Genomic DNA, 17520 nt, shown 5'->3' with positions numbered 1-17520 from the left:
TGGGAGTTCGCCCAACCAGTCTACATGTGTTTTGTAGACTTGGAGAAGGCGTTCGACTGTGTCCCTCGGGGTGTCCTGTGGGGGTGCTTTGGGAGTATAGGGTGCCGAACCCCCTGATACGGGCTGTCCGGTCCCTTTACGACCAGTGTCAGAGTTTGGTCCGCATTGCCGGCAGTAAGTCGGACTCGTTTCCGGTGAGGGTTGGACTCCGACAAGGCTGCCCTTTGTCACAGATTCGTTTCATAACTTTTATGGACAGAATTTCTAGGCACAGCCGAGGCGTAGAGGGGGTTTGGTGGCCTCAGTATTGCATCTTTGCTTTATTCAGATGATGTGGTTCTGTTGGCTTCATCAAACTGTGATTCCAACTCTCACTGGAGCAGTTCGCAGCCGAGTGTGAAGTGGCTGTGATGAGAATCTGCACCTCCAAATCTGAGACCATGGTCCTCAGTCGGAAAAGGGTGGAGTGCCCTGTCCGGGTCGGGGATGAAATCCTGCCCCAAGTGGAGTAGTTCAAGTATCTTTGGGTCTTGTTCATGAGTGAGGGAAAAATGCAACGGAATGGATTGACAGGCGGATCGGTGCAGCGTCTGCATTGATGTGGACTTTGTATCAGTCCGTTGTGCTAAAGAAGGAGCTAAACCGAAAGGCGAAGCTCTCTATTTACTGGCTGGCGGAAGTGGCTGGGGGGTGGGAAGTCTGGGCTTCCCTGATAAAGCTACTGCCCCCGCGACCCGACCTCGGCTCAGCGGAAGAAAATGGAGGGATGGATGGAGTCTCGATGGATAAAAAAATATTTAGTAAGAGGGATGCGTGCAAGTTGAAAGAAACAACTTCAGGCCATAATTACTGCTATTTGACCTACAGTATGTGATTACAAAGAAGGTAATCACACCAAAGCCAGCTGATTTAAAACTAATTATAGCTGATATATTCGATATTTAAGTTGGTCATCAAGAAGGAGAGACCAGAGAAAAAAAGCGCTGTTACTGATATTTACATTCATTTACTCAACAAGAGCATGTTCCTGTATTTTGTGCATGCATTATTTGAGATTTCAATGGCGAAGAGAAAATGTCCTCACATTCTGGAATGAGGAGAAATACTTTTTGTAACATTTTTGTTGGGTGCTGGGACGTGAGATGTGCCTCACACACAACTCATTTCAACTCAGTTTCAGGAAGGCTGACCCGCACATCACGTCTCGTATGCGCGTAGGCATGTACACACACACACACACACACACACACACGCGCAAAGGCATGCAACCCAGTACCCATCGAGTATCTCTTTTCCTTCTTGCACATCTTTTCCTGCTCTGCTCTCCTAACCTCAGCCAGCAGGTCTACAAAGTAGTGCTTCTGTGTGCCGCCAGCAATTCCTGGAGGGCATTCAGGCAAACAAACCCAGGCAGTGCCCGCTGAATGACTCATGGAGAGGCAGGCACTAAAACAGAGGGAGAGAAAAAGGCGAAAGAGAAAGGGGTAGAATTGTTCAAATGAGAGGGCAAAAAGGAGTTAAGAACCGATAAGAGAGGGCAGGTTGGGTAGAGAGATTGGAGGGTGGGAGAAAGAGGAAAGCGAAAGAAGGGCAGGGTGTGAGATTAACAGAGGGAGGGGTGAGGCGAGAGAGCGAGAGAGAGACTGGGGGATGACAGAGCGAGGACGAGAGGGAGATGGGGGCAAACAGAGGGCAACCTGCGCAAGCTTGCATGCACACGAGAGGAGCAGACAGGCACGCAGCCCAGTGAGGAGGCACGAAGAGAGCAAAATAACTCAAGCTCCCGCTCCCTAAACCCCCACCCCTTCATTCCCTCTCTCCATCACAAAAAAAAAGTGAAGCTCAGCACGACAGTCTCACATGACAGTGACTGACTATTTTTTTTCAGCCACTGTTTCCACATAATTGCATTTCATCAGTTAAGCACAGTAAACCCATACCTTAATTTTCTTGTCATGGTTATACCTTTTGTTCCATTAAATTGCAGCAAACCGTATCAAATTACTAAATCCATTGTCAGACTGGAATATTAACTAAAGTCAACTGAAAATTTTGTTGTCGATAATGCTTGTTCAGTGTGATTAAGTTCCGTTTTGACACCGCCATAAAGCAATTTAACAGCAAAACGACAGGAATGTAATTCTAATATACTACCCTTCTTATTTCGGTAAATAACCAAACAATACAATTACATATCAGTATGATGACTATTCCCCATTGTGTCTGTAGAATGTCATGTATAGTTCCATATACGAACTGTGTTTTTGAGGCTTAAAAAACTACAATATAACAAGCAATGTGCTTTTTGGACATATTTCTTTCTGTACACCCAGAAAAGGTTGTACTTCCTCCACGTCAACATGTCCTGTTGTGCCGGGACAGACGGCTTTCCCCCCTGGACCGCATTAGACACGGCACTCACGTCATACCCCGCTGAGTACAGATTTGGGTGTAGAGTAGAAAAGGGTGTGTGTTGGGGTGGAGAAGAGTTCTCCACTGACAGAAACGACCCAGTAATCAGACCAAAAAATCTCCCAGAAAGCTCCGAGAGTATCGTGTCACGGCAAGGACATTTTAAAGGTTTTTAAATTGTTAACATGACAGCTGCATAGCTTTCCATAAATAATGGAGGAGCATAAAGAGGAGTGGTTTGGGAAGTTAGTGTGTTTGTCTCCCAAAAAAATCCAAATAACTTAGCCTTACTTTGTTTGTTATGCCAATGTGCAGAAGTACAAGGGAATTTATTGTTGATTAATCATATACTGCATCTTTAAGGCACTGTTGTTTCAATCTAAACTAGTTCGTGTTCTTAGAAAGAAAAATTTTAGTGGGATGCTTACGTACATCCAAAAATCCCTCCATGAATTCTGAAATGTTCTGTTAAAAATGAAAAAAAAATGTTATTTGATTATGAAATTTTGAAGGTTTTTGGGGTTGAATTGTAGGCTTGTATAGTTTCTCACTCCTCAGAAAAGCTCAAATTTGGGTACCGTATAGTAAAAGGTAAATTCCTTTTGAACTGATATTTCGTTTCAGAATGGTAAAACGTAAGGGAGTACTGTGTAATGGAAAGAGTGCATTAAAGAGCTTCATGATGCTGGATGATGTTCTTATGAACAAATGTGTCTAGCACTGTATAATCAGTGGAATATATATATATGTATAAATGCTGAAATTCTCATTGCTAATGTCACATATTAGAATAAACCACATTACATATTTGCTTTTCCATTTTTTTTATTCAATCAATGTAACATTAAACTAACATAAATAAACATTTTTTATGAACAAAAGGCACACAAGTTCAAATATAAACAAAGAACGTTTGTACAGTATGTCTCAATCAAACCTTTCTACTGTCAATGAACATGAGCAATCATCCATCCATCCATTCATCAATTTTCTGAGCCGCTTCTCCTCACCAGGGTCGCGGGCGTGCTGGAGCCTATCCCAACTGTCATCGGGCAGGAGGCGGGGTACACCCTGGACTGGTTGCCAGCCAATCGCAGGGCACATAGAAACAAACAAACATTCGCACTCACAGTCATGCCTACGGGCAATTTAGAGTCTCCAATTAACGCATGTTTTTGGGATGTGCGAGGAAACCGGAGTGCCCGGAGAAAACCCACGCAGGCACGGGGAGAACATGCAAACTCCACACAGGCGGGGCCGGGGATTGAACCCGGGTCCTCAGAACTGTGAGGCTGACGCTCTAACCAATCGGCCACCGTGCTGCCTATGAGCAATCAGAGAGAGGGAATAAGAAAGAAAGAGAGAGAGGGGGAGGGGGGGGAGAGAGAGAGGGGGGGGAGAGAGAGAGAGAGAGAGAGAGGGAAAGATGCTGCAGCCTCAACATTAAAACTATGTACTTCAATTCCCCCTTTCAGAAACTAAAGTGGTGGGCGCCAAGGCAACGACGACAACCAGGAACAGTTGTAACTTCGTATTAAGTTCTCTGCCTGAAGGCTTACAGTACGTAGATGTCCATTTGGAAAAAGTCTTACTCAAAACTCCCATCCATTGACCGGTTGAAGAGGCCCCGAGATTTATTTCCACTATATAGAAACACGCAACACATCGACTTAAAATTTAAAAAACATACAGGCCAGCAGCTGGGAAAACACAAGGTTTTTTTGTTGTTGTTATTGTTTTTAACGAATAGCGTGGTCCGAGTTATTGGAAGCCTACATTTGTTGGTTGCTGCTTACTTGAAATACTAAAGTCAAACATGCCAACCGTCTACTACGGTGTGACCTGCAAACGGCACTGTGTTCATTTACAGCCAAACGACTAAGTCAAAAAGATAAGGGCGATAACATTTGATTTTCTAGAAAGTTTTATTTAAGTAAACGTGGTTTAAGATTACAGCCAAGCGCGAATCTTGCCAGCTGCCATCCACCACTGAATGCTCAGTATGTTTACATGCACACTTTCATTAAGTAGTAGTTCCTAATCTCCATGTACTGGATGTACCCTTCTACCAGTCTCTTGTGAATTGATTGTGATCCAGTTTTGGATCGACTGAAGTGTAAAAGGAGCAATCAGAATTCCAATCCAATTATTAAGTAATACAGTCATTGGGTATTCTCCAGTGCATGCGAACGTACTGAGGGAGTGACATAGATTGTTGTCCAGTTGTACCCAGTTAAGTCTGCTCTGGACATGTCTGTGGTTCTTGACTGCAGAGTCCAGTCCTTTCGAGTCCAGTTGACAGCTTCGTTTGCAAGTGTCTTTTAGAATGTGTTTTAAGCCGTTAAGTGGAGTTAGGTGAGACTAACCACCCGAGCAGCCTAAAACAAAGTGTGCTCAGAGGGGTACCGTGCTGGGCACCTCCTCATAATGAATGATGAAGTACGGGTAGCTCTGATCGTCGTTGAAGATGACATAGATCTGAGGGTCCACCCAGTTGTCCACACAGGAGTCATACAGGTCACTGGAGGCATCGCGGGGGTTGATGGGTGGCGGTCGCCGCATTGAAGGGTTTCCTACAGTAAACCTGCACAGAGATGAGGGCATATGTTTAGTCCATGTAGACAATTAAGAGCAATACGTGGTTTTCAGACAAACTTCTGTCTGGAGGGTTACGGAATAATTCAGCATCTAGAAGAAGACTCGTCTAAATTTAATGATGACAAGGCTGCCGCTCTTTTGTGTGCTTAAGGAAGCTTGAATAATACAAGCATCAACATGTGGGTTCATGTAAGAGCATTAACCTAATGTGGTGAACGTATATGAAATGAGCCCATGCCACCTTGTTTGTGCAAGCCTAAAGAGTTGTAAACCATAAATATTTGCGCCGCTCTCTGGTTTTATAAATAAAATAGATTGTATCGAGGACAGTCACTGATGGTGTAGTGGTGCACTCGCCTGACTTTGGTGCGGGGAGCGTGGGATCAGTTCCGACTCATTGACGGTGTGAATGTGAGTGCGAATGGTTGTCCGTGTCTATATGTGTCCTGTGACTGACTGGCGACCAGTTCAGGGTGTAGTCCGCCTTTCGTCCGAAGTCAGCTGGGATAGGCTCCAGCGCCCCGCGACCCTAACCAGGATAAGCGGTGTTGAAAATGGATGGATGGATGCATCGAGGACATTTACCACGACACACTTTAAAGGCATTAGAGTGAACGTCAGCATATAGTTGACTTGTCTTGGATCACTTGACTTTGTGGTGGTGGTTCTGTTTACTTGCTTTGGAAGGTGACTGATGCGGCAACATAAGTATGTAATAGACTGTATTTGTGTGGCTTGAGACTCGCTTGCTTAAACCCTGGAAATGCCGCGTTGCCGTTCAGCTGTGCTGAGTGGGTGGGTACCAACCACGAAGTGGGCAGCTACTTGAATATTCATTGACAAAACTACATCACATTGTTGGCCATTTCACATCCACCCGTTTTGCAAACCTGAAGCTGTTTATTGGCTTTTGTATTAAATCGACAAACAGCATAGATGTCAACCTTAAACCTTGTCACATAATCTCTTTGTGTTTGTTAAAAAACATAAGCAGTTCATTTTGCCTTTCATTCCCTTATGCGCCGAATCTGAATTGAACCATGACCTTAAAACCAAGGAATGTACAGAAACGTGATTTGGGGCCTACCTTTACACCCCTAGCAATTACACATTTATGTGGTTTTGCTATTATAACCACTCCCTGAGGGCAACCACAACTATGATCTGGCCCGCAAAGAAAACAACACCCCTAGTTTACACATATGCATTAGGTTATATGTGCTAAGGCCTTTTCAAACTGCACTCAGCAACACGCCGTCGACGAACCTATTCATTGTTTATGTGCTGCAAGGGCGCAAGGACGGAATACCGTGTCACGTTGCGCAAGGTGGGCATTTGTGCGACTCGCTATATGCCCTCGAACTGAAAAATTTTCAATTCAAGAGCGTTGTCAGAAGGTGCATCCAATAGGAGAGGGACTGGTGGAGTGATTTCAGGGTGCTAACAGTAGTAGAACAACCAGCGACTTCCTGGTTGGTTTCTACACATGCACTTCCAAATATGGGCAAGCTTGGACCGGAGCAATGTCGTCCTTGCACGCTGCCCTGCGGCAAACATCAAGAAAACCAAATGCAGTGTGAAAAGGCCTCAAGGGTGAATAACAAATTTTGAAGATAATTAAAAGATGGTTCTTCCATAAACGTGGAACATGTTGCTTTGATGATCAAACACACACCTGCCAGTGAGCACTTTGGCCAGGAACATGCAGTGGACTCCTTTGGGCGAGCGCTTGGAGAAGTTGTGCGAGTAAACGGCCTTCCGGGCGAAGTAGGACCCCTGGCCGAACATGGTGGCGTGTTTTCCGCAGACCCGGGGGTCAAAGTTGTGCTTGCAGATGCCCTCCACCACATCTACTGAGGTGCCATGGAAGAGATGACGCTCGCTCAGCAGCCGGTCCATCTCGGACATACGCCTGGACATGTACTCCTTCTTCCTGTTGGTGTGGACAAAGAGGATCAGTCATACATTTACATCAGCTATGTTCGCTATACGCCCTGGAATGGTCACAGGTAAGCCACGAGGCACACAGACAAACATTTACACTCATATGTACACCTAGGGGAAATTTAGTCTTCAAAATAGATATTTTGGGAATGTGGGAGGAAACTCAAGTACACAGAGCCTTTGATTGTGAGGCAGACACGCTATTCACATGCCCCACCATGCAGCCTCACTAAAAAGTATGAAAAAGGAATAATAATAAAAACATGCACTAATGCAGGTGATGAATTAGTAAAAAGCTCAAATCCAAAAGTTGTGATCACAACCTTGTTTGCGGTAAAACCAGCAAGAACATTCAGCCTAATCCGTTTCTTGAGCAACACACACACGCAACTCGTTTGATGTGAGCGGATCAATCAGGCATGCACAGGCGAAAGCCAGCTCGACGGTGACCCGGGCGTGACCTCCCATCATGCCGCGGCTTTGTGACCTGACACAGAGGGCCACAGCACGCATCCAAGCAACCACGCCCAAACACACATATAAAGAAACTTCAGTTGGCTACCATCAAATTTTATGGCGCACTATGCATTCCAGCATGAGCCTTTACGTCTGCCAGACTGCACGCACTCATGCTCGCACGCACACACACACACACCATGAAGGGTATCTCATGAGTGGAAGGATGTAATCAAGTGGTGCTCAGAATGGGGCATTGCTTTCAGAATGACACAGTGTCAGTCATTGTGAAACACTTGCGGTGCCAGTCTGTGCGTGTATGTGTGTTTGTGTGTATGTCACAGCTGATGGGACTCGCCCTGCACTGACCGCAGCGGTTTGCCCACTGTGCTCAAAACGGGAACATCACCGCCACCCAAACATCACTCCATCCGCTTCATTCGCACACAAACGCCAGATCGTTCTCACGAAGCCCCACCAGAGCTAGTTTCATTTGCCCTTTCTTCCTCTTCCCCCTCGCAGTATTTCACATCCCTCGCTATGTAATCACATCTATGTTAAACTCAAACTGAGTGTGAAACGCTCGCAAGCTCAACAACAACAACGAAAATGTGAACAAGAGAGTTGGGACATTTAATTTTTCTTGTCACAGCAAAATATGGCCTTACTTCAAACACTAGAGGTGTCACCATATTACACATGCCAATGACAAGGCATATTTTTGTGCTTGTATCTTGTTGCAGCGACTCCCAAACTCTTTTCTGCATAAGCCACCTGCTAATCCAAGTTTACATAAAAAGACCATGCGCTACGCACAAAACACTAACATATACTGTACATTAACAAACCATAAAAAAGTGCTTGAGGATCAACAAAACAGTACTTTGGCAACCCAATGAAATTACCCATTCTAGGTTCCAAGCCCAAGTTTGATAAACCTTGTCATATTGCCATTTTTTGTTTTCCCTTTGCTATATAAATATAGAGTTCAGCAGTGAAACATATCCATAGGAGTCCTTAACTCTATAAAACAATTTCCTGCTAATATCGATTGGAAAACCTGTATGAAAAGGGTTGATGTAGATATCCACGACTCACCTTTTGTACTTCTCCCAGAGGAAGGGGTTTTGTACCCGGAGTATCTTAATGATCCTGAACTTGGTCTCGGCCACCGTTTTGTGGAACAAACTGTATACGGTCCTGTAGCTGCGGTCGTCTCGGGACACGGGCACCTGCAGGAAGTCCTGGCTCACTGCCATGGGCAACCACGTCTCAGGGAAAAGGCTCGGCGGGTTGGTGGTCGTGGGGGAGAGCGGATGCGACACTGTGAGATCCATTGATGAGGAAGAGGAGGAAGAACTGGGCAGCGGAGATGAAGAAATGCCACCCAAAGTCCTGAATAGAAAAGAGAGAAGTGCTTTAACATCCCATCCCCCATTACATTACCGCTCAGACTCAACTCACTTGTGTCAGGTAATGCGGATTTCATATGCATTAAAAAGCAATGGTATTTCATAACCTGCTATATATAAGCATTGACAGTGATTGAAAAATTGGAAAAAGGAATATAAAATCAGTCATAATATATTTTATTTGTAGTTAATTGTGCTAGTGGTTAGCATGTCTGTCTCACAATTCAGAGGTTGAATCCGACAATTCTCGGCTCCGGCCTTCCGGTGTTGAGCATGCGTGGGTTTTCTCACACTCACATTCCCGTGAGAAACCTACCATGCATGTTTTTGCAATGTAGGAGGAAACCCAGAGAAAACCCACGCAGGGTCAGAACTGTGAGGCAGATGTGCTAACCAGTTGTCCACCACTCCGCCCAAGAGTGATCAGATTAGTCAAATGTTAAAAGTTTTGAATTCCAAATATGTAATAAAAACTGAAGAAAGTAGCCATTTCTTTTTACAAACACCGAAAATTCATTGTGATCATCTTTTCTGACCTGTGTCAGTGATGTCATCAGGCCAACTGACTGCCAGCGCCATGACACCAGGCTGCTCATCTCTACCCACTGCTCGTTATCTTCCCAATCTGAGCTTCATTGTTGCCAAAACCCTAGTTATCTGGTTATTCTGATGAACTGTCATGCATGCCCTTCCACAATATAACCCTCCAGCTGTCAACGACAGCGCCAATGTGTAACAGAGCCGAGAAAGCCAACCACCAGACAAGAAAGAGAGACAAATAAATAGCAGATTGCGGAGCGTTCATGGTGTCAGAAAAACCCATTTTGTTTGTCCTTGTGGGTCACTAACAGCATATTTTCTGTCTATTTCTTGCCGTACCACTGTAAATGGAGCCAGTGCCATCTGCTATAAGAACATGTGCCGGTGTGTGTTGTTAGGAGATTTTGATCAGTGTGACTCTGAGTCACACTGACAGTTTTGCTCGTCCGGTCTGTCTGGTCTTGATCTTGCTCCGCGATCGACATCTCGATACCCACTGGGCTTTGAAGAATTGACACGAAGCAATTGAGAAATGAAACAATAACAAGAGACTGGCAGAGTGGACAGGAGGGAGAGTGTCAATTAAACCAATGTCCTCAACCTTTAAGCCTCGCACACACTGTTCTTGAAACACACACAAACACACACACACACTTGTTTTGGACACTAAAAACTTGGGACGTTGCATTCACTGGAAACTCTTGGGAACAAACTGCCTCGTTCCAAATTCCAGCTCACAGTCACGTTTCACACTCCATTCAACCGGTCTGGAAACCATTTAGCGCCCTCCATCTTTCACTTTCTTGGCTGTGCGCCTCTCTGTCTCTCGTTCTCACTGACTGTCTCTCTCTGTACTTTGTAACCACCATCTCATCTTCTTTCCTCCATCTCTGACACTCCTACATTTTCCCTTTTCATAGTTGCCAGGTCCTGTACGAACAGCTCGTTCTCGTTTGCTCAGTGTGGGACGAGAGCAGATGACTGGCGCTCTGCCGGGGACGTGAAAAATTCAGCAAATGAGGTGAGATGACACTTGTTTTGAATCTGGCATCACATTCTTCCGGAGTACTACTACAGCGAGGGGCAGTAATCATTCCATTGCTCAAGAAAATGGCTGCAGAGAGATGTGCGATTCCTGAAAGCCGCTTATTTCCATTCTTGTTTTCCTGTTTTTTCACATGAAAAATTTGTTTTAGGTTCTTGTCTGTTTCTGTCTCATTGCGCTATTTTCCAACTGTGCACTCTCAGGACACTTTGCTTTACACAGGCCATTAAAGTGTCCTCATACGAATCACTGCTAATGGAGTTTATAGACGCCATCATATTTGGTGACCGCTGGTATTCACACACAGTATTCTGTCCACTCACTCACAGATAACACCCGCCCGCCAAAAAACACATATTGAAAGGTCTACTTGTGTCGTTCAAACTTATCAAGGTTAAAAGCTAAATGTGGAATGATCAGTGGCATGTCACCGGTGAATGACATGCCATTGATCTGTTCTGACTGTTTGTTGTGCACATGCAAGAACGCAAGTTCGTATGTATGCACTTGTACATTTACTTGGACTACAACTCTGTTATGTGCACGATATACTGTCTGTTGACCATTGCACTTCCACACTTCCAAGTTCTACTTTTACAATTCCACATTTAATAATCAATGAGAACAATGTATAAATCAATTCCTAATGTATTACTTCTCCGACCCCTAATTGAGATGGCTTAAAAGCATACGTCAAGCAAGTTTTCTGTATCAACACGGTTCTTCCTTGATTTCTGTGATATGGTGTAGTTTGGACAGCAAACACAGCTCAGGGATGGTTCATATCAAGTCTAATCTTTTACTTACTCGAGGTGTGGTGCGAGCATCACCGAGGACATGAACATGGGCCGCTTCTTGATCTGACGCCTGAACCCAAACATGGCGTTCTGCTGGAAGCCCTCCCTGATGTTTAGGATATACTGGTTCTGGAGTGTAATGAATCGCACCTCCTTGAGACCCCTGAGAGTTGCCTTCTCTATAAGCTTCACCACGGGCTATTGGAGAGGGAAAAGTGGAGGGAAAGGAAATGGACATGGAAAAGGAGACCATTAAGATTCATGGGATGGCTTTTTTTTTTTGCAATCAATAGAGGAAAAGGGGAAGATATAATGACCTCACACAAGAGGTTAATGATTTGGTTGGAAAAAATTGCAAATGGATGATGACAGTTGTGTTACAAGTTACATTGTAGTGTATTCAGAAGAGACTGCATTGATCCCAACCCAGCTGCTGGCTAACTGATTGATCGGGGCAGAGTTAATGTGTCTGGCCTTCTGGTCATGAGCGTGCCTCACCTCTGAGTATTCCCTCCAGCCAAAGTTGTCTCTGCAGTAGTACTTCCACACTGTGTGACAGCTAGGGGTGGGGTTTGGGTTCGTCACGGGCATGGCGAGAGGATTGGGAGGAGTGGTCAGCCGGCGGACACGGTCAAACTTCAGGTCACAAACCCGCATGGCTCCAAAGTCCAGGGAAAACACTGACCCCCTGAAACATACAGCGGAAAATAAAGATGTTATTGAAAACAAATCTTGGTAATTTGCATTCACAGAATATGTGGCTCTGTTATAAATTGGTCACTGTTAATGAAGCAAGCATATTAACCCTGGTGTCCTGGAGCAACATGACCAGACCTATAATTACTCAGCCAGTGAGTCAGTCTGGACAAACATGACTTAAGACATTACTTGGGTGCAAACAAGTGAGAAAACCATGAATGCCCTGATGGAAAAGTCAAATCTACACACACTGTAATGATGCTGCAAATCTTGTTTCCAAAGCACTATATATCCATTTAGATTATTCTGAGAATTCTACCAGCTAGACCACATATTTTACAAACATTTATTGTATCCTGATAAGCAATTAATTTCCTTTGTCTGATGTCCAACAAAAGTTAATATGAGTCTGTACACAATAAATGGCATGGCATAATTGATCATTTTTCTATCCATCCATCCATCCATCCATCCATTTTCTGAGTTTTGCTAAGCTGAGCTAGCACCGTCTAAGCTAATGGTATCATACACATCTTAATTTGATCAAACATTGTTTTTGGAAAATACAAACAAAATTGTTTTCCGGTTTGATTGTTGTGCAACCATACAGTACACATGCATTAGCATCTAGCGGCTAGTGAGGAAAATAGTGTAAGCTAGTGCATGACCTCTCTTAAACCCGCTCTGTCTCAAAAAGTATGGGTCATCGCCTCAGAGTGTGTTTGTGTGTGTGTGTGCGTGTGTGTGTTGTGGGGGAGGTGACAGTCTATCTACATTGGTCTTCCATATGGCCTGTGGCAAATAGTGTTTCTGGGTCAGACATAACACTTGCATAAATATAGGCAGCATATATTGGCACGCTACGCCACAGACAGTGGTGAGACACAAGCAAACATGCATGCATGCGCACACACACGCACAGGCATTTCCAAATACGTCATCCATCCATCCATTTTCAACACCGCTTATCCTGTTTAGGGTCGCGGGGCGCTGGAGCCTATCCCAGCAGACTTCGGGCAAAAGGCAGACTACACCCTGAACTGGTCGCCAGTCAGTCGCAGGGCACATATGACACGGACAACCATTTGCACCCACATTCACACCGTCACTGAGTGGGAACTGAACCCACGCTGCCCGCACCAAAGTCAGGCGAGTGTACCACTACATCTGAATTAGGCATCACGGCCTGCAGTGTGAACATAGCCTAATTAACAGTGATGTGTGTTTGTCAGGAAGTGTGTTAAAAGCAAAGACTGTGTGGTCCGAAAGCATGTAAAAGCTTGAAATCCAACCCAATTGTTGGGAAGTTGAGAAAGTGCAAATAAAAGGGGCTGTTTGTGCAAGGCTATCTTCTAACTAAAAACTTATAAACAGTGGCTTTTTACAAACATTTTAAAACAGCACAGCTTCTCAATGAATGTGAAAATTTACTGCATCGTCACTGTGCCCAGGTGGTCTACTTAAAAGCTGTTTTCACACTGCATTTCTGGTAAATTGGTGCATCACAGGTGTAACAAAACAACGGGGGGATTTATTTGACTGTCCCTTTGAGACAAACTCCCCGAACCAAGACATTACTGTGTCTGAAGTACCGATAAGAAAATCAAATGTGTGGCAACATCTATGAGACTGCAGCAATTGCTTTCAACGCAAAGGGCCGTGTGTAGGGAATTTCTGATAATAAACTTCACACCCTAGTCGGAGCGTCTGGTGTTTCGCCTCTGAAACTAGGTTGGAAGCCGGCAAATACATGGATCCACTTCAACCCTCAATCCAGCATAGATATTTTACATAGAGAACTGTGTACTGTAGCTGGTTAAAAGATGGGAAAAAAGTGATGTACCAGGAACTGGTATGGAAAAGACTCTCTCTTTCGAGAGGACATGCACAAATGCTTTCTTCACAATGTGACATTGGCAACTATTCAACACAGTATTTTTAGTTGTTAGATCTGAGGGATAGTTTTGACAGCTGTATGGTAAAACTGTTTATTAACAAAAAGAAAAGGCGGTAATTTCTACCTCATTTATATATCAAGAATTATTTTGACTTTTTATAATGTAATATAGTGGACCCCCACTGTTAGCGGGGTAAAGGGACTGCGCCCGACCACGAATAGCGAAAATCCACAGATAATTAACAGCCATTATAGTTGCATTGAATTTTGTTTTTTAACCCCATAATATTTTTGAATAAATTGGGATAAACCACCAATAAGAATTTTCCGGGTTGGCTCCCCACAAAAAAAGAAAAAAAAGAAAATGAAAAAGAACATAAAATGGAAAAAGCTGTAAGCTACAATCATCAAATTAATTCCATGTTATTAAAATGCACCTGTTCATAATATGTATGAGTGCTGTGACCTGGTGTGTTGAATGCAAATACAATTTACTGGACACTACACAAGAGCATGACAAACCAAGGTGCTGAGTCATCCCTGCACACAATTCTAAATCAACTGTATATATGTAATTGCAGTCTGTTTCTACTTAGTCATAGTGTGACTGAATGTTTGTAAGAGGAAGTAAAACTGGACTTAACACACGAAACACGTGCAGAGTCAAAACAGTCAAAGCCAGAGAATGTATTGTCACATTTATGCAAAACCTCTAGCCATGTTCCAGTAATTTCAAAATTTGTGATGATAACATCGAAGATGAATTGTGCTGTGCTTGTGGACTGAGAAAGAGGAAGGATCCAGCTGGATTAAAAATAGAAGAAATATTAGAAAATGTCCAGCAACAGAATGGTTCAGATAAAAGTACATTCTTAATTGTTTCTGTGGTTTGACTGACTGCTTCTTTCCTTTTGTTTTCTGTATGAAAGCCCTCCGGATGCAGCTGCATGCTCCCCCCTCGACACACATACAACACACCCACTGAGTTGACACATACAGTATATTCAGTTGAATAACCACTTATTCAGATTTTATAATGAGCATGCAAAGTGCACTTTGTGGCATTAAAAGCCGACTGCCTCGCCTCCCTGATCCCCTTTGTGTCACCCAGCGTGTGGCCCGAACAGACAAATATTTGGACAGCAGACAGGACACTCAGAGATTTTCATAGAGTTTTCACTGAGCTCTGCCCTCCCTCGTTCCCGACTGGTTTGTAATGTTCTAAAAATAAAATTCCGGCAGTTAAATTAAGTGCACTCAAACGGGGTGCTTTGGACACAGGGGCTAATCAAAAGTTGGAAAGAGATGTATTTGGCACCCACTCTGGCAAGGTCAGTCTGGTGGATCCAACAAACCAGCTTCCATTCCGCTTCTCCTCACTAGGGTCGCGGGTGTGCTGGAGCCTATCCCAGCTATCTCCGGGTGAGAGGCGGGGTACACCCTTAACTGGTCGAAGGCCAATCACAGACCACTTATAAACAAACAACCATTCGCACTCACATCCACACCTACGGGCAATTTAGAGTCTTCAATTAACCTAACACACATGTTTTTAGGATGTGGGAAGAATCCGGAGTACCCGGAGAAAACCCACGCAGGCACGGGGAGAACATGCCAACTCCACACAGGCGGAGCCGGGATTTGAACCCCGATCCTCAGAACTGTGAGGCAGACGCTCTCACCAGTCGGTCACCGTTCTGCCAGCCTGATGCATTACACGTTTAAATAAAAAAAGTGAAACATTTGCTGACTGGAACGAAGTGTTCTAAAGGTGTGGACTCGAAGGCGGGCTATGAAGAAAAAAACTGCCAAACCTGCTCTGTACCAAGCAGGTAAACATTCACAGTCATAATGCGAAGGGCGAGGCGGGATTGTTACTGGAAAAAGAACAAGCCTTTCCCCCCCCACATAAAAAAAGTTAAGAAAACTCACAACATTGTCAAAAAGGGTGTTAATCTAACCCCAACTGCCACCACCCCGCCCCTACACGTACACATATGCCTTGCAATTTTCTCACGGCTACACAATCACACACACACACACACAAACACACACACACACACACAAGGACTTGCATACCAGCATCAGTCATGCTAGTGTGAACGTCACAGACAAATAAAAAAACAAAATGGAGCGCTCACTCACATACATTCTTGAGACAAGATTCATGTACACACATGCTAGCCTCATCCAGTCATGCTTGGATAAAACAGTCAATAAACTCTGCTGACGAATGCTTCTTTCACACACACAAATATATACAGAAACACACACACACACACAAACAAACAGACTGATGTCATGTTATTCACGTTATCGGTTTTGAAAAGGTCACATTTTTATAACCTTGTAGAAAGAGATTATGTTTTAATCATTGCTTGTTTGTCCACAAAACTTTGCAGAAGGGTTGGACAATGATAACCTGCAACATTTAAATGAGGATTTTGATGGTTAAAGTTGCTGCTTTGTTTTTTGGGGAAAATTTTAACATATTGAGGACGTTTTTACACAATTTCACAGTAAACTTGATCAAATCCAATATAGTCACATTTGAATTATAACTGTATATGGTTGCTATTTGACAATAACATAATGTGAACGTGTATTCAAGTTGTGCCGTTAAAACAACAAAAATGTTTTATTTGCATGTTCTGAAGACAATCACAATATATTCTACCCTACAGCTTAATATCTGTATTGTCCTCTATGTTTTCAAACACAGCTTAGCTGAACCACAGATAAAAACATGTTTCAGTGTTTTCAATGACTATTTTCATTGGCAGACAGAAGTGTTCAAAGAGGTACAAACACATTGTTTGTCTGAGGGAGAAGAGTCAGAAAACAGTCACCACAGTTTGTTTCAGGTTTATAAGTCAATCGAAAACGACGAAAGCAAATTGCTTTCACCTAACATACCAGGTTATAAATGGACAGTGACAATATATGCTTAAGAATTTAGTTGGTAAAAGCACAATTAGGGGGCAGTTGCATTTGGTTGTTTGGCCTTGGTGGGTCTGCACCTTACTCGGTGATACTGCATTGTAATTTTTAAGCATTTCGGGTTCTGAAAACACAGAAAAGGGGAAGGAATGCACACGTCTTCTGCCTGTGTTGGATTGTTCCTTTGAGAGCATGTTCCTGTTCTGCTCTACACCAAAACATTAAGCTCATGGTTGAGGATGTCCCCTCCCTCAGTTTTTAGGGCTTTCAGAGTCTAAAATCAGCCGAGGTACAAAATGTGAGCGATGTAGGGTGCAGATAGAGAAATTAGTCAGCTTCATTGGCTGACAGAAATCCACTTCAATGGAGAGACTGATAATGAAAACAGATTCAAATGTCAGGCGTCCCTTTCAAGATCACAAACGAACTAGGCATGAAAGATATGTGGCTGGAGTTTAACACTGATATCAAGGAAAACAGCTGAATAGCGATTTGCATGAAAATCAATTTACAGAGTTTTGATCACAAGGAATTTTGTTCATGTGTACAATTTGATTGATATTGACGTTCTGTTCATTGAATTAGATTTCTTTCAGACCAATAAATCACTTTCTCTGGAGCAAAATAAGTTGATGAATTTCTAATCTTTATCTTTCCCCCCTGTTCGGTCTCTTTTCAAACTAAAAACTGGGAAAAAATGTGTAAAACAACGTTTAATTGGTCTCTTATTTTATTGGTTGCAAGAGAGTAAAAAGGAAGATTTGGTGTACAGCAAAGTGG

The 17520-nt window shown here is 43.6% G+C and overlaps 1 protein-coding gene across 1 annotated transcript in view; it reads right to left on the bottom strand.

Moving 5' to 3' along the window:
• Positions 1 to 3219: 3219 nt before the first annotated feature.
• Positions 3220 to 17520, bottom strand: part of tiparp (TCDD-inducible poly(ADP-ribose) polymerase) — a 28601-nt gene continuing 14300 nt past the window's right edge. Inside the window, exons 3-7 of the mRNA XM_061681920.1 lie at positions 11703 to 11892; positions 11215 to 11402; positions 8509 to 8805; positions 6686 to 6943; positions 3220 to 4996 (exon numbers count right to left, since the gene is read on the bottom strand). Of these exons, the coding sequence (XP_061537904.1) occupies positions 4807 to 4996; positions 6686 to 6943; positions 8509 to 8805; positions 11215 to 11402; positions 11703 to 11892 (1123 nt within the window). The 3' untranslated portion in view covers positions 3220 to 4806. The remainder of the gene's footprint in view (positions 4997 to 6685; positions 6944 to 8508; positions 8806 to 11214; positions 11403 to 11702; positions 11893 to 17520) is intronic.

This window comes from Phycodurus eques, chromosome 7 (genome assembly GCF_024500275.1).
Source record: "Phycodurus eques isolate BA_2022a chromosome 7, UOR_Pequ_1.1, whole genome shotgun sequence".
Classification (NCBI taxonomy): Eukaryota; Metazoa; Chordata; class Actinopteri; order Syngnathiformes; family Syngnathidae; genus Phycodurus; species Phycodurus eques.
Note: the sequence above shows the minus strand (reverse complement) of the source record. Positions and strands in the feature narration are given on the sequence as shown.